The following is a 17,837-nucleotide window of genomic DNA, read 5'->3' as shown; positions in this document are numbered from 1 at the left end:
GCTGAGCCTAGAACAGGATGAGGTGGGGGCTCTTCTATCTGGATTCCACCCTCCTCGGGCCAGGGACTTCCACAGTTTTGCAAGCCCAGCCTCCCTCCTCCGACTGGAAGGAGGTGTTGAGAGCGCTCTCTGAGCGAGTGCCCCACGGAAGCAGCCCCAGATGGGGTGCCCAGTGCGCAGACCAATGAGAGCCCCACAGGGGGAAGGCTGGTCATTTCCTCCTGCGATTTGCACCCTCCCCTGGGGCTTAAAAACCACAGTGTGTGGGCAGGAGGGACCTTTGATCAGCGGGGATCCCGGGAGACCTGAACATGGTGAGTTCCCCAGAGGGATGGGGGGCCCAGGCATCATCTCCCTCCCCTCACTCCTTGCTGGTCCCTCTCCTGCCCATCTCTCCCCTTCCCATTCTTTCCCCCTTTCTTCCCTAATCTCTCCACCTCCCCTTCTCCCCCTCCTCCCCTCCGACCCTCCCCTCTGGCCCTGGTGGGGGGCGGATGCAGCTAAGAAGGAAGGTGGTCAAGGGATTATAGAGTCGCAGCAATGCCATCTGGCTGGGATCCCAAAGGTCCCCAGGGCAGGAAACCCGTGTGTTGGGTCTGATTAGATGACACCCTTCCTCAAATGGTCAGATCCAGGGGAGGTCTTTCAGGCAGCAGAACGGCAGGAGCCAAGGTCCGGGGGCTGCAAGGAGCCGGTTTGGGAGAAAGATAGGGACTGCCCCGGACATTCAGATGTTCTAAACCATACAGACAGGGAAACTGAGACCCAGGCAGGAGCACAGATGGCCCGGGTCCCTCAGTGGTTGGTGGCAGACCCAGGCTGTCCCCACAGATTCTCTGGGTGTCAGAGGGAGACTGTGTCCAGGCTCAGGGAGGGACCCCTAGGCACACCTGTGCCCCCAGGTCTGGGTTCGAGGGAGGCACGGCTGTGATTTGGTACCTGCCTCGCTAGACGTTTTTGTCTTGCTTCATCTTTTTTGAAAGAGGAAACGGAGGACACATTAGCTGCCCAGGGAGGGGCTTGGCATTGCCTCACCCCTTTTTGAAACCTGGCCGGGACCCACAGGACTTTGAGACACCAACTATTTGGCTTCGACTTCTTTTCCTTTCCATCAGATGGTCCCAAGTGCCGAAGGGTATTCAGTGAAAAGTCACTCTCCCTGCCCAGCCCTGGGGCCTCGGGCTCCTTGCCACAGCCCCTGGAGGCAACTTTGGGCACAAGTGTGCGTTGGATGCTTTCAGAAATGGTCTGCTGGTGCTCAGGGTCAACTGTGCAGGGAGTAGTTTGACATGGGGGCAAATTGAAATAAGCTTCAAATCCTGCCTCTCCTGTGTCATAGACGAGGAGGCTTGGCTTTTCTGGGCTTCCTTCTCTTTATGTTGAAGATGGGGGGGTTGGGTAACAATCCGACAGAATTAGATCCCACATCGTAAGATCATTGAGAGAATTAAATAACACGCGGAAGGCTCTTACAGCATGGCATACAGTTGGCGCTCAATGCATGTGACATATCTATGTCCTGTCTCCCCTTTGCAAATAGAAGTACATTCTACACATTAGCCTACATCTTGCTTTCTTCACGAATAATGTAGAGTATTATTAACCAGTATTTATTGAGCGCTTACTGCATGCCCAGCCCCTTTAAATGCTCTTTACATGCTTTAAATGCTCTGCTCTTTACATTTACATCTGCGTGGGATGTATTATTTGTTTTTGTTTTTAAAAGATTTTATTTATTCATGAGACACACACACACACACACACACACACAGAAGCAGAGACACAGGCAGAGGGAGAAGCAGGCTCCCTGCCTCCCTGCTGAGCCACCCAAGTGTTCTAATTCCTGTGTATTTCAAGGGAATTCCTTCCTTCCTTCCTTCCTTCCTTCCTTCCTTCCTTCCTTCCTTCCTTCCTTCCTTCCTTCCCTCTTTCTTTTTTTTTTTAAGGTTTTATTTATTTATTCATGAGGGACAGAGAGAGAGAGAGAGAGAGAGAGAGGCAGAGACACAGGCAGAGGGAGAAGCAGGCTCCATGCAGGGAGCCCGATGTGGGACTCGATCCCGGGTCCCCAGGATCACACCCTGGGCTGAAGGCAGGCGCTAAACCGCTGAGCCACCCAGGGATCCCCCTCCTTCTTTCTTTTTATCAGCTTCGTAATAGTCTACCATAGGGTCCACTCCCTCTCAATGGAGATTTTAGTTGTTTTCCATATCTTGTCTTTATTTTTTTTTATAATGATGAAAACTTTTATTTTGTAAAATTTTGAAAATATGGAAAAATAGACAAAGTATAATTACCCATTATCCCCCCACTGTAATAGTTGGATGCTTTAACAAAAATTTTTATTTAAATTCAATTTGCCGGGGATCCCTGGGTGGCTCAGTGGTTTAGCGCCTGCCTTTGGCCCAGGGCGTCATCCTGGAGTCCTGGGATCAAGTCCCACATCGGGCTCCCTGCATGGAGCCTGCTTCTCCCTCTGCCTGTGTCTCTGCCTCTCTCTGTCTCTGTGTCTCTCATGAATAAATAAATAAAATCTTTAAAAAAAATAAATAAATAAAAAATAAATAAATTCAATTTGCCAACATTTGGTAGAACACCCAGTGCTCATCCCATATTTTGTCTTTATTTTTTATTTTTTTAAAAGATTTTATTTTTTATCCATGAGAGACACAGAGGGATGCAAAGAGGCAGAGACACAAGCAGAGGGAGAAGCAGGCTCCAACCCAGGGAGCCCGACATGGGACTTGATCCTGGGACCCCAGGATCATACCCTGGGCCGAAGGCGGCGCTAAACTGCTGAGCCACCCGGGCTGTCCCCATATTTTGTCTTTAAAACCAAAATTAAGGGATGCCTGGTGGCTCAGTGGTTGAGCGTCTACTTTCAGCTCAGGTCGTGATCCCAGGGTCCCAGGTTCCAGTCCCGCATCAGGCTCTCTGCATGGAGCCTGCTTCTCCCTCTGCCTGTGTCTGCCTCTTTCTGTGTGTCTCTCATGAATAAATGAATAAAATATTTAAAAACAACAACAACAACAACAACAACAAACCAAAGTTAACATCTTTGGCTCCAAGTCTGGGTTTCCAGAACCGCAAAACTGTGTCTATTGAATTTTAATGGATCTTGCCAGAAATATACCAATGGATGTTTCCCATCTGTGGCGCATGAGAGCGTCTGCCTGAAACCTCATCTGCACGGTCATATCATGCTTTTTTATTTTTGCCAGCCCACGAGGTTGCAGTTCAGTGCAACCTCAGAGGATCTGGAAGCTTGTGTTTTTTATGGGTTTAAAAAAAATGTAAGTGTTTTGGGGTCACAGAGGTCATGCGATTCAAGAAAATCAATCTGAGTCAAGATGCCTACCCTAATTCTCATATCCTTTTTTTTTTTATTGATAGTCACAGAGAGAGAGAGAGAGAGAGAGAGAGAGAGAGAGAGAGAGGCAGAGACACAGGCAGAGGGAGAAGCAGGCTCCATGCACCGGGAGCCCGATGTGGGATTTGATCCCGGGTCTCCAGGATCGCGTCCTGGGCCAAAGGCAGGCGCCAAACCGCTGTGCCACCCAGGAATCCCCTAATTCTCATATCCTATTTCTCAGAGGCTCCAACCTCCAATGGCTCTGGGTGGTTCTGTGGGTGCGCTATTTAGAGATGTCGTGTGGATGGAGGAGCAGGAAGGGGTGGTGGGGGGTCAGAGGAGCAGACCTTGCCTTCTGGGTACTTATGGGCTCTGACAGCATTCCTAAGCGGGTCTGTTCTTTCCACTTTATTTTTTAAAAGATTTTATTTATTTATTCATGAGAGATACAGAGAGAGAGGCAGAGACAGAGGCAGAGGGAGAAGCAGGCTCCACGCAGGGAGCCTGACGTGGGACTCGATCCCGGGTCTCCAGAATCAGGCCCTGGGCTGAAGGCAGCGCTAAACCACTGAGCCACTCGGGCGGCCCTATTCTTTCCACTTTAATGCAGGCACAGTTGGCAGGACTTCCCCTACCAGGGGCCAGGAGAGAGCGGCGAGGGCGTGGGGCCTGGCTTACCCCCCAGCTGCACCACCATGTCCGAGTCACGCTTCTCATCTTACCTTACCACCCGGGGATCTTTCTAACCTAACCCTCACCCTCACCCTAACCCTTACCTTCACCCTAACCCTAATCCTCACCCTAACACTCACCCTAACCCTAACCCTGACCCTCACCCTAACCCTGACCCTCACCCTCACCCTAACCCTAACTGAAACAAATCTAGTCCCTCTGCAGCTCAAAGACCACCCATGGCTCCCCATGATCCATGGATCAAATACATCTTTAACATGACTATGGGTGGATCTTCCAACCTGGTCTTGGCCACCCGCCAGCCAGCCGTGCTGGCCTTCCTTTATTTTCTGGTGGGTAGCCTCTTCCCTGGCTCTCTCCTTATGGCTTTGGCTTTGAATGCACGCCCCCACTCCTGACCCACTCAGAGAGGGCTGGAGCTCTCAGAAGTTCTCCCCTCCCTCCGCCCCCTGCTACCTGCGGGGAGGACTTGGGAAGCAATCTTAAGCTCTAAGGGTAGCCTTAGTTTTTCCCATCTGTGAAATGGGTGTTGCAACTCTCGTAGGGTTGCTCTCTCTGCGGATTCAATGAGCTAATACAGGCAAAGGGCTTAGAACAGAGCTTGATGATTATATTGCTAATCTTTTTTTTTTTAAGATTTTATTTATTTATTCATGAGAGACAGAGAGAGGCAGAGACACAGGCAGAGGGAGAAGCAGGCTCCATTCAGGGAGCCCGATGCAGGACTCGGTCCCAGGACCCTGGGATCACTGTCTGAGCCGAAGGCAGACGCCCAATCCCTGAGCCATCCGGGCGCCCTATGATTGCTTTTCTTAGAAGTACTGTGTCTTCTCCTTCACCCTGTGCTGTGATCCGTTTGTGTCTCCTCACGGCCACCACGCTGGTGCAAGCCACCACTGTTGCTCACCTCACCTGGACACTTCCACTCTCCTCTTCTTCCCAGATTCTGTCCTGGAGCCCTTCCTGCCCACAGTAGACAAGGGCTCTTAAAATGGGCCCGTGACAGTCACTTGGGTGGCTCCATCGGTACAGTGTGTGGCTCTTGATCACAGGATCGTGGGTTTGAGCCCCACGTTGGGAGTTAGAGGTTACTTAAAAAGAAAATCTTGGGGAAAAAAAAAAAGAAAGCCAGGCTTCTGAACTTAGGAACGATAGTATCCCACCCTTCTGGTTGCTAGGACTTAAGGACTTTTATTAGTTAATTAGTGAACTAACACGTGGGAAGGGCTTAAAACAGTGCCTGGCACTGAGTGGCCCCTTCGGACCCCCAGACCCGTGATTGGGCAGCCCCTAGCCACATGTGGTTATGGAAGTGTACTTAAACTGACATAATTGAGGGGCACCCGGGTGGCTTAGCGGTTGAGTGTCTGCCTTCAGCCCAAGACGTGATCCTGGGGTCCCGGGATCGAGTCCCATATCGGGCTCCTGCAGGGAGCCTGCTTCTCCCTCTGCCTGTGTCTCTGCGCCTCTCTCTGTGTCTCTAATGAATGGATAAGTAAAAACTTAAAAAAAAATAAACTGACACAATTGAAAATTCAGTTCCTCAGGCACAGAGCCACATATGGCTGGTGGCCACTGTCAAAGACACGTGTCGGCAGTGCAGAAAGTTCTATTGGATGGGGCTGCAGCCCGTCCTCCCCCCACACTGGGCTGGGCTCTCTATCAAACACTTGAGTCCTCCCCACTTGGCGGTCTGTTTGTCTCTCCTTGTAGACCAGCAGGTGCCAGGTGGGTCAGGAACTGTCCCCCAGGCGGTTGACATTAGTGCGATAAAGAAATCTGCTTAGACTTGTCCTAGAGGTGGGGAACTGCAAATTCTTTTGTATTTGCTTTATAGTATCTGTTTCTTGGAATGGGCAGTGCACTCACTGGTATGGTTCCTCATACAAGAGGAAGAAAAATATAGACATATACGGTGAAATGCTTCCTTTCAATGTCTGCCCCCCACCCCCACCCCCTACGACCCAGCCCCCACCCCCACACCGTCTGCCCACCGCAACCCCTGGTACAAGCTTCCTCTGTCTACTTCTAGAGCTGCTCTGGAGAGAGAGACAGGTACAGGCTAGAAGTAGAGACAGAGATACAGAGGAGGAAAGGAGGGAGGGAGAGAGAGAGGAGGGAGGGAGAGTCTTCTTTTGTAGGTAGGCTGCTTTATACACCATCTAGTCCTTCCTTGTTATTATTTTTTTTAAGATTTTATTTTATTTAAAGTATATCTTTAAAGATTTTATTTATTTATTTATTTTGAGAGAGAAAGAGAGAGAGGGAGCGCATGGGTCAGGGGAAGGCAGACTCCCTGCTGAGTGGGAAGGCCTACGCTGGGCTCCATCCCAGGACCCCTGGGATCATGACTTGAGGCGAAAGTAGAAAGCAGACACTTAACCAACACCGAGCCACCAGGCGTCCCTTCTTGTGGTTTTAAGTCATCTCCACACAATGTGGGGCTCAAAGCACAGATCAGGAGTTGCACTCCCCACTGAGCCAGCTGGGCAACCCCCTCCAGGCTCCCATCCTTGCTTCTATATGTTCCCCTAGATCTCAGAGCTCCTTTCACATCGGTTCACAAACATCCCATTCTTTCAGATAGTTGCATAGCATTTTGTTGTTACAAATGTGCCATCAAGTAATTTAGCCAATCCCCTCTTGCTGGACACTCCAGTTATTTCCCATCCTTTTAGGGATGCTGCAAGGGCAGAACTTTTCAAGCCTCTTGCACTGGAGGATCCTGAAAGCCACAGGGTGTTAGAATCAGCATTTTTTTTTCTGCCCTCATGAAGTCAGTGAAAGGCAAGGGGCCCTCATGAGCTCAGGCCAGGAAGGAGCTTTGTCAGTGGGGATGGACACTCCCTTTTTGGAGTTTGAGTCACTCTGCAGCCAAGGAGGGTTGGGAGTTCATGGAACCAGCAGCAAAAGCTTCCTTTACTGCATCCAGGGCAGACACTCACATTATTGAGCAACCACTAAGGTACAGAGGCCCAGGGAGCTGGGCTAGGGCCTCCTGCTGGGCCTGGCATTAACTCTTTAGTAACTGGAGCATGGGGATGGAGTGGGGGAGTGGAGGGATGGGGCAGGTGGGTCCTAGAAGAAATGGGAAGAAGCCAGGGTGCAGAGGGTGGTGGTGGTGGGGATGGCAGGGGTCAGGCTCCCGGCAGGGGCTCTTCACCAATAGAAGTATTTCAACAATTTGAATTTTCTATTTTGAAAAATTTTCACACTTACAGAAACATTGGAAGACTAACAAAGAATTCCCATATACTCTTTACCCAGAATCTCCAAATTTGCTTTATCAATCATCTGACTATCTATCGATCTCTATCTATCATCCGTTTTCCTGAGCAATCTGAGAGTAAGCTGTAGGCATCACGCCCTCTGGCCCTTAAGTACTTTAGCGTTTATTCCTTAAGAACAAGGAGCATCACCAGCAGGAGCAGAGCAGTTATCGTTGTTGGGGCAGCCCGGGTGGCTCATGGTTTAGCGCCGCCTTCGGCCCAGGACCTGATCCTGGAGACTCGGGATTAAGTCCCACATCGGGCTCCCTGCATGGAGCTTGCTTCTCCCTCTGCCTCTTCCTGTGTCTCTGCCTCTCTCTCTCTCTCTCTCTGTGTCTCATGAATAAATAAATAAAATCTTAAAAAAAAAAAGAAAAGAAAAGTAACATTTGGTGGGACGTTATTGTCTAGGCTACAGACCATATGCAACCTTGCTCAGATGTTCGGGTACGCCCTTTGCGGTGAAGAGGTGTCTCCAGCTCTGGGCTCCAGCCCAGGATGTCACATCCCATTTGGTTGTCCTGTCTGTGTGCTCCCCATTCAACGGGGACCAATCCCTTACCCCTCCCTTGGCTTCGTGACACTGGCGTTTTTTTATTAAAGATTTTATTTATTTATTATTATTATTTATTAGTAATACTATTAATACCAATAAATAATAATTGTTATTATTTATTCATGAGAGACGCAGACATAAGCAGAGGGAGAAGCAGGCTACCCATGGGGAGCCCGATGCGGGACTCAATCCCAGGACCCCGGGATCACGCCCTGAGCCAAAGGCAGATGCTCAACCGCTGAGCCACCCAGGCAGCCCTGCATTTTTTTTTTAATTGGGTAAAATTCACATAACATGGAATTCATCATTTTCAAGTGTATGATGCAGTGGCATTTGTAGTACGTTCACTCTGTGACTCAGCCATGTCCTCTGTTTCTAGAACATCATCAAAAGTACACACTGTAGCTCACCTCATTCCTTTTTATGGCTGAATCATCTCTTAGGGCTTGGCTGGACCCCACCCCAATCATCCCGTCATCATCATCGGCTGACAGGGACATTCCCCCTTTGAGTGATGTGATCACGGGTATGGCTCTACCGGCAGGAAGCCCGGGGCCACCAGCCTGGCCCACCTTGGGACAACTTAAAGGGACTAAGAGATAAAACAGAGTGGCTTAGGGGAAAGCTCTGAGCTCGTCCATAATCACAATATCGAGAAACTGATCCTATTGGTTGTCCTTTCTTGTCCTGCGCTGCGAGCCAGGCACTCGGCTGGGTGTCCGAGCAGTTGTCACAGTTGTCGTCTTAAATAATCCGCAGGGTGGTGCGCTAACTGTCCGGCTCCGAAGATTTCTGTAATGATCATTTCTCTTCCTCTCTGTCTCCTTTGCCTGGGTTGGTGACAAAGTGGCCTTCGGGGATGTGCTAGCTCTAGGGGCCACAGAGCTCGCCGCTGAAGGGTTCCCCCTCCGTCCACAGCCCCACTCGGAAATAGCCAGGCGCAGCCTGCCTGGGTTTGCGTGCCAGCCTATGCAGGTGTGAATTCCTGACCTGGAACAGGCTATCTACCTTCCTGTGCCTCTGTCTCCTCATCAAGAAAGTGGGTATAGGGGCGCCTGGGTGGCTCAGCGGTTGAGCGTCTGCCTTTGGCCCAGGTCATGATCCTGGGGTCCCGGGATCGAGTCCTGCATGGAGCTCCCAGCTTGGAGCCTGCTTCTCCCCTTGCCTGTGTCTCTGCCTCTCTCTCTGTGTGTCTTTCATGAATAAATAAATAAAATCTTAAAAAAAAAGAAGTGGGCATATTAATAGAACCAACTTTTACTGTCGTGGGCAGGACTGGAAGAGCTAATGCCGTGTCTGGCACATGTCCTAAGTGCTGTATTCAATCTGGATGCTTTGGTGTGATCGTGCCACGGGGATTCGTCTGCTGTGGCTGGTGCCTCTGGGGCATGGACTTGCCTACAAGGCTCTCTCCAGCTCAGCTGTTACTCCCAGACGCCTTCTGTCTTGGGGGCCATGGTCCTCCCAGCCAGTCTGCTTGGGAGGAAGCTCAGGACCCCTTTGCTCTTCGTGTTATTTTATTATGGAAAACTTCAAACACATAGAAGTAGAGAGAATGGTACTGGGAACCCTGGTGTCCCCATCACCTGCTTCAACAATGTTTTGCTGTTCTTCGTCACCCATGGCCTTCCTCTCCCCTCCTGTCTCCTGTCTCCCGTCTCCCAGCTATTTCTTTTGGTGGAGTGTTTTATTTTATTTTGTTTTTGAAAAAAAAAATTTAAGGTCTTTAAATTTGGGGGGGCGCCTGGGCAGCTCAGTCAGTTAAACATGGGACTCTGGATTTTGGCTCAGGTCGTGATCTCAGGGTCGAGAGATTAGCCCCTGTGTAGGGTTCCAAGCTGGGTGAGTAGCCTGCTTGGGATTCTCTCTCTCTTCCTCTCCCTCTGCCCCTCTCCCCCAACCCCTGTTCACGTGCATGCGTGTGGGCACATCCCCTCTTTAAAAAAGAAAAGAAAAAGTTTTTTAAATGGTTATAAAGTAACCTCTACACCCATCAAGGGGATCAAACTTACAACCCTGAGATCAAGAGTTGCATGCTCTACTCACTGAGCCAGCCAAGCACTCCACTGTTGGAGTATTTTAAAGTAAATCCAAAACATCCTATTTCACTTGCTATGTACCTTTATCAGAAACAGTCTTCCCACTCCTTTAAATTTTTTAAAAGATTTTATTTTATTTTTTTTAAAGATTTTACTTATTTATTCATGAGAGACACACACAGAGAGGCAGAGACACAGGCAGAGGGAGAAGCAGGTTTCCTGCAGGGAGCTCAATGTGGGACTCGATCCCAGGACCTCAGGATCATGACCTGAGCCAAAGGCAGATGCTCAACTACTGAGCCACCCAGGTGCCCCTCGCTCCTTTTTTTTAAAAACATGAATACAAAACCACATCACACCCAATAAAATTAGCACTGATTCCTTACAATTGTCAAATACCCACTTCATTTTTAAGTGTCCCGGATTGTCTCAAAAATGTCTGATTTTGCAATTGATTCTTCCAATCAGGATCCAAATGAGGTCTCTGTGTTACCTTTGCTTGATATGCCTCTAAATCTCTTTTAATCAGTGACGTTTTCCTTTCCCCTTCCTTCCTTCCTTCCTTCCTTCCTTCCTTCCTTCCTTCCTTCCTTCCTTCTTTCTTTCTTTCTTCTTCTTCTTCTTCTTTCTTTCTTTCTTTCTTTCTTTCTTTCTTTCTTTCTTTCTTTCTTTCTTTCTTTCTTTCTTTCTTTCTTTCTTTCTTTCTTTCTTTCTTCTTTCTTTCTTTCTTTCCTTCCCAATGCCATTTATCTGTGGGAGAAAACAGACTATTTGTCCTGTAGGGTTTCCTGTGGTCTGACTGGGCTGATCTTGTGCCTGTGGTGTTATTTGTCATGTTCCTCTCTCCCCTGCTTTTCCTGTGGACTGGTAGTTTTTGTTTTTGTTTTTGTTTTTTTTGAGAGAGAGAGAGCATGAGAGAGTGGAAGGAGGAGCAGAGGGAGAGAGAGAGAATCCCAAGCAGGCTCCATACCCTGTGCAGAGTCCGACATGGGGGTCCATCCCACAACCCTGAGACCACCACCTGAGCCGAAACCAAGGATCAGTTGCTCAACTGGCTGAGCCACCCAGGTGCCCCAAGACTGGTAACTTTTGATCTAGAACCTTGATTAGACTCACAATTATTTATTTCGCAAGAATTACTTCATGGGTGGTGCTGTGTTCTTTCCAAAGCCTCACATCCGAAAGAACAGAATATCTGATTGTCCCTCTTCAGATGCTGAGGTGGATTGGCCAGTTTGGGCTATGAGCCCAGCCTATTTATTGTAAAGTTCCCATCTGCCTTTCACCCAATGGTTTTATCAGATGTTGTTCACCATCCAGACCCATTATTTCCTGAATTCTGAAACTCCTTCTGCAGATATTATTCTTAGGTTTTTCTCTGAAGGAAGGTTTCCCACATTGACTTTGGATTCCCCTTAATTATATTAAAGTTTCTTTACTCTTTAGTATGAGATGTTCTAGGCTCATCTTGTATTTTTCCTGTCCCAGAACAGAAATCAGCCCTGGTTTCTTTGAATGGCAGATGGTCATTGGAGACCATAATCTGGGTGCTAAGGTCCTCATTGTCCTTGAACTCAGCCTTCTCTGTTCCTTTCATCCCTTCTACCTTCCCTCCAGCAAGGCAGAAATCTATTTCTTCTTCCCATTTCTCATTCTTCCTCCTGGTCTGTCACCAAATATTTTCCCTCTGCTCTGAGACTGCAGTTTTATTTATTTTTTAAAGGTTTATTTATCTATTCATGGGAGACACACACACACACACAGAGAGAGAGAGAGGGAGGCAGAGACATAGGCAGGCCCCCCACAGAGAGCCTGATTTGGGACTTGATCCCAGATCCTGGGCTCACACCCTGAGCTGAAGGCAGATGCCCAACCACTGAGCCACCCAGGCGTCCTGGGACTGAGGTTTTAGAGCTAGAGCTGATGAACGGCTAGGGGTCAACCAGGAAAGCAACAGAGGCATACAGCAGTAATGGCACTTGCAGGCTTTGAGTAGAACAGTTGAGACCTAGTGCTGTGCCATCTGGGAATCCAAAGCTGAAGGACACATGTGTGCCCCTCTACACTTAGCAAAATATCCTCCCATAGTTTGAACCAAACAGAAAAAATAAAGCTCTACTCAACCCCCCCCAAACAAAACAAAAGAAAATGAAACCCCAAGCCCCAGCATCATGACTATACATAAAGCCTTGCATTGTCTGATACGTTTGCATGTCATCGTCAACCTGCGAAGACCCACCCAGCTGGGAATGCAAACTCTGGTCTGTTTGGACAGTTCCCACTGCACAATCATGCAGGGTCATAAGACAAACAACCAAAGCAGTCTGTCTTCGTTTAAAATCTGGATGTTTTTTCCACCATGGGTATATTTGGGAGCATTGATTTTGGTTCTTTAAAATATTGCATCAAGATATTATTTCTTGATGACTGAGGTTTTTTTAAAAAAAAGATTTTATTTATTTATTCATAAGAGACAGAGAGAGAGAGGCAGAGACACAGGCAGAGGGAGAAGCAGGCTCCAAGCAGGGAGCCCGATACGGAACTCCATCCTGGGACCCCGGGATCACGCCCTGAGCCAAAGGCAGATGCTCAACCACTGAGCCACCCAGGCGTCCCTAAAGGTTTTTTTTTTTTTTTAAGATTTTATTTATTTGAGAGAAAGTGATTTTATTTATTTATTTATTTTTAAGATTTTATTTATTTGAGAGAAAGTGATTTTATTTATTTGAGAGCAGGGGAAGGGGCAGAGGGAGAGGGAGAAGCAGACTCTCTCCTGAGTAGGGACCCTGATGTGGGACTTGATCCCAGGACCCCAGGATCATGAGTTAAGAGCTGAAGGCAGATGCTCAACCAACTGAGCCACCCAGGGCCCCTGCCTGAGGCTTTTTGGTTCTCCACCTCCTCACTTAAATGTTGTGCCCAAGTATGTGAGACGCTGCCAAGCCACTGCCTTCTCTGGGGAGCCACTCCCAGATAGAGCTCAGAGCCTCAATAGATGGAAGGCAGCCAAAGAGGATGATGGTGGGGGGGTGCAGTGGAGTAACTACCTGGTAATATCATCTCAGTTTGTTGGTGACATTAAAAATAGCTAAGAAGCAGTGTGTCATGGGTACCGTCCAGTCAGAATGCACAGTGACCACAACACTGCAGCAGGAATAGGTTTTAACCGTTTGGCTGCTAGGTCATAGAGATGTCCAGGGACATCAGGTGGCAATGGTAGGGTGGTAGGGAGACTAATCAGCATCAAAGGGTTTTCCAATTTTCTATGTGGTATGACACCCCAGCCAGCTCTAGCCCTTGATCTCCCCATTTTCCTGGGAAGAGACCTGGGATCAGAGAAGCAAAGTGATGGGCTTCAAGACGAGTAGCTCCCATGGGCCCCTGGCACCTGTTTGTAACTCATCCTCTTCCTGCCTCTCTGATTCCCCCCAGGCCTCCATGAATTTCAGCACCCCCGAGTACCCCGACTATGGCACTGCCACCCTGGACCCCAACATATTTGTGGATGAGTCTAACACCCCCAAGCTGTCGGTCCTGGATATGATCGCCCTGGTAATCTTCGTGATGGTCTTTCTGGTGGGGGTGCCAGGCAACTTCCTGGTGGTCTGGGTGACGGGCTTCGAGGTCCGGCGAACCATCAATGCCATCTGGTTTCTCAACCTGGCGGTGGCCGATCTCCTGTCCTGCCTGGCGCTGCCCATCCTGTTTTCGTCCATCGTCCAGCAGGGCTACTGGCCCTTTGGCAACGCTGCCTGCCGCATCCTGCCCTCGCTCATCCTGCTCAACATGTACGCCAGCATCTTGCTCCTGGCCACCATCAGCGCCGACCGCTTTGTCTTGGTGTTTAATCCCATCTGGTGCCAGAACTACCGAGGGGCCGGGCTGGCCTGGGCGGCCTGCGGCGTGGCCTGGGCCGTGGCCCTGCTGCTGACCGTGCCCTCGTTCATCTTCCGCGGGGTGTACACCGAGTACTTTCCGTTCTGGATGACGTGCGCCGTGGACTACGGCGGGGTCGGGGTCCTGGTGGAGAGGGGCGTGGCCATCCTCCGGCTGCTCGTGGGCTTCCTGGGGCCGCTGGTGATACTGAGCATCTGCTACACCTTCCTCCTGATTCGGACCTGGAGCCGGAAGGCCACCCGCTCCACCAAGACGCTCAAGGTGGTGGTGGCCGTGGTGGTCAGCTTCTTTGTCCTCTGGCTGCCCTACCAGGTGACGGGGATGATGATGGCTTTGTTCCACAAGCACTCGGAAAGCTTCAGATACGTGTCCCGCCTGGACTCGCTGTGCGTGGCCGTGGCTTACATCAACTGCTGCATAAACCCCATCATCTACGTGGTGGCCGCCCAGGGGTTCCACAGCCGCTTCCTCAAGTCGCTGCCCGCCAGGCTCCGGCAGGTGCTGGCCGAGGAGTCCGTGGGCCGGGACAGCAAGTCTTTCACGCTCTCCACGGTGGACACCCCAGCGCAGAAGAGCCAGGGGGTGTGAGGGGGGCCTCCCGGCTTCCCCCTCCCACCTGTCCCTTCCCCCTCTGCTGATTTTAACCCAGCCCCTGGTGGGGAGCTGGCCTGCGAGCGAACTCCCCTCCATTCCTTCCTTCTTCCCCACACCCGTCCTCCCTCACTTCCAGGATGAACGCGTCCCTCCGGGGACCCTCAACTTTCCTTTTCCATCTGAGGACTTTGGGAAACAAGCAGAAACCAGGATTACTCGGAGCACCCCCCGAACAGCCCTATGTCTGCTGCAGGTGGAGATTGTGCATGGGACACATTCGATACATAGAAAAGAGACAAATAGGAACATTCTAACCTTGGGGCGCCTGGGTGGCTCAGTTAAGCATCTGCCTTAGGCTCGGGTCATGATCCCAGGGTCCTGGGATCGAGTCCGACGTCGGACTCCCCGCAGGGAGCCTGCTTCTCTGTCTGCCTGTGTCTCTGCATCTCTCTGTGTCTCTCATGAATAAATAAATAGAAATATTTAAAAAAATGAATGAATACAATCTTAAAGAAAAAGAAAGAAACAGTCTATTCTTTAAAAAAAATGGTGACGTGTTTATTTTACAGAGACCTGTGGGGAAAAAAAAAACCTAAGGAGCATCTCAAAAAGTATTCTTGTGAGGGACAAAGCAAAATTCACTGGCTAAGCTTTTCTTTTCTTTCTTTTCTTCTTCTTTTTTTTTTTTGGCTAAGCTTTTCTAAGTGAGTTGATTTAAAAAAAAAACAAAACAGTAAGTGAAGGTCTTACTAATCGGGTTTTGAGAAAACATATTCAGTAAAAAGATGTTCAATGGATTTGGCGAAAAGCAAGTGTGAGGAAGGAGTGCCGAAGGGAGAGGCTGGGAAACATTGGTTAGGCACCTCAGGGGAAGACGGTCATGGGGAAATTTGACTTTGGACTTTGTAAATTGCTGTTTTGTGTGTATGTCTCAAAAAAAAAAAAGAAAAAAATGAAAAAGAAAAAGAAAAAGAAAAACTTTCTTTTCTTCTTTTTTTTTTTTTTAGAAAGAAAGAAAGAAAATTTTAATGTCACTGTAGATACAGAGGGATCCTGTGTGCCCCTGACCTGCTGCACTATAGGGACCTCTTGCAAAATGATGTTGCAAGATCATGGCTAGGATGTTGCCATTGTTACCCTGGGGGTGTAGGACATTTCCATTACCACTGGGATTCCTCGTGATGGCCCATGTCCCTCCATCCTCCAGCCTTGTCCTGGACCCCTGGCAACCACCATTCTGCTCTTCATATTTTGCCCTTTCAAAGGAATGCTCTATCAATCGTGTAAACTTTTGGCTTAAAAACTAGTCTGGGGGCGACTGAGGGGGGGCGACTGAGGTGACTCAGTCGGTTAAGTGACCAACTTGATTTTGGCTCAGGCCATGATCTCAGTCAGGATTCTGGGATCAAGCCCTGCTTTTGGGGGTGTCTGCACTCAGTAGTGGAGTCTGCTGGAGATCCTCTCTCTCTCCCCCACTGCTCCTCCTCCTGCTCACGTGTTCTCTCCTCTCTCTCTCAAATAAATAGATAAATCTTAAAAAAAAAAAAAAGAAAAAAGTAGTTTGCAGCACTTGAATAATGAAAATAAAAAAATAAACATTGTAATGTGTTATTTGTAATCAATTTTAAAACATTTCTGTGGGCACTTGGGTGGCTCAGTCGGTTAAGCGTCTGCCTTTGGCTCAGGTCATGATCTCAGGGTCCTGGTATTGAGCACTGTGTCAGGCTCCCTGCTCAGTGGGGAGTCTGCTTTTCCCTCTGCCCTTCCCCTCTGCTTGTGATCTCTCTCTCTCTCTCACTTTGTCTCTCTCAAATAAAATAAAATCTTTTTTTTTCAAATAAATAAAATCTTTAGAAAATTTTCTGTTTGTTTTGTGTATGTGTTCATCTGTGTGGATTGACTAGAAATATTGTACAGACCAGAACCACCCAGCAGAAAAATGATTGAGCTGCATGGTAGTTTTCTTTTCTTTTTCTTTTCTTTTTTTGCATGGTAGTTTTCAATTTACTAGTTGCCACACTGAAAAATTAAGGAGAATCATGAGCACCTGGCTGACTCAGTCGGTGGAGTGTGAGACTCTTGATCTAGGGGTTATGAGTTTGAGCCCCGCATCAGTAGTCTCTATTACTTAAATAAATAAACTTAAAAAAAAACTAAAAGGAAACAGATGAAGCCATAGCAATATATTTTATGATATAATAATGTTATGTTAACAATTATACAGATTTAATATATATAACATATATATATATAACAATTATACAGATTTAATATATAATGTATAATATAATATTATACAATTATATATTAAATGAATAACAATGCTACATGTATAATAATTATATTTATAATTAGATAATATAAAAACATAACTGTAATACAAATATAGAAAATGTATAACACATTAACAGTATATTAATGTTTGTAATATATATTAATATATAATAATAATTATGCTATTAATATGTTTTTATTGTGTTGTTATATAATGATATTTAATATATAAAATATTAATACAGTCCGTACTACATTTTGCCCAACACAATATATCCAAAATATTTTTTGAAAGATTTTATTTATTTATTTATTTGAGAAAGAGACAGAGACTGAGACAGGGGGCAAGCAGGGGGAGGGGCAGAGGGAGAGGGAGAGAATCTCAAGCGGACTCTCCACGGAGCATGAAGCCCATCGTGGGGCTCGATCTCACAGCCCTGAGATCATGACCTGAGCTGAAATCAAGTCTGATGCTTAACTGACTGAGGCACCCAGGTGCCCCCAAGTCTTCAAAATCTTGTGTATATGTTACACACAGCACACTTCGATTCCAACTGGCCCACTTCAAGTGCTCAGGAGCCACGTGGGGCTGGACAACGTGAGTATAGCCTCGTCCTCCCTCTTTGCAAGAGCAGGCTGAGTCCAGGGAACAGCCCGCGCATGGGGTGCTGGGCTGGGATCTTGTGTGATTGCGACCAAAGGTAGTTAGATCCTGCTACTCCAGTCCTGTCGCGTCTGCCTGGGGTACAATTTTTATTTAAAGACACTGTGTGGGGGCACCTGGGTGGCTCAGTGGTTGAGCATCTGCCTTTACCTCAGGTCGTGATCCCAGGGTCCGGGGATCGAGTCCCACATGGGGCTCCCCGCAGGGAGCCTGCTTTTCCCTCTGCCTGTGTCTCTGCCTCTCTCTCTGTGTCTCTTATGAATAAATAAATGAAATCTTTTTTTTAAAATTTTTTTACTTTTTATTTATTTATGATAGTCACACACAGAGATAGAGAGAGGCAAGGCAGAGACACAGGCAGAGAGAGAAGCAGGCTCCATGCACCGGGAGCCCGACGTGGGACTCGATCCCGGGTCTCCAGGACCGCGCCCTGGGCCAAAGGCAGGCGCTAAACCGCTGCGCCACCCAGGGTTCCCGAATAAATAAATAAAATCTTAAA

At 48.2% G+C, this 17,837-nt stretch overlaps 1 protein-coding gene across 3 annotated transcripts; it reads left to right on the top strand.

The window, feature by feature from the left end:
* The first annotated feature begins 274 nt into the window (after nt 1-274).
* C5AR1 (complement C5a receptor 1) lies at nt 275-16,193 on the top strand. Of its 3 annotated transcripts, none has more exons than XM_055310853.1 (2): nt 275-314; nt 13,342-16,193. In XM_055310853.1, the coding sequence occupies exons 1-2, from the start codon at nt 312-314 to the stop codon at nt 14,392-14,394; spliced, it is 1,056 nt and encodes a 351-aa protein (XP_055166828.1). In that variant the 5' UTR covers nt 275-311; the 3' UTR covers nt 14,395-16,193. The 3 variants fall into 3 exon arrangements, with proteins under 3 accessions (XP_055166828.1, XP_055166829.1, XP_055166830.1); XM_055310854.1 differs by lacking the exon at nt 275-314 and adding an exon at nt 10,846-10,977; XM_055310855.1 differs by lacking the exon at nt 275-314 and adding an exon at nt 12,917-12,959.
* Nucleotides 16,194-17,837: the final 1,644 nt, after the last annotated feature.

The sequence above is a fragment of the Nyctereutes procyonoides genome, unplaced genomic scaffold, assembly GCF_905146905.1.
Source record: "Nyctereutes procyonoides isolate TBG_1078 unplaced genomic scaffold, NYPRO_anot_genome, whole genome shotgun sequence".
In the NCBI taxonomy this organism is placed as follows: Eukaryota; Metazoa; Chordata; class Mammalia; order Carnivora; family Canidae; genus Nyctereutes; species Nyctereutes procyonoides.
The sequence above is the reverse complement of the archived record's forward strand: the minus strand, read 5'-3'. Positions and strand labels throughout refer to the sequence as shown.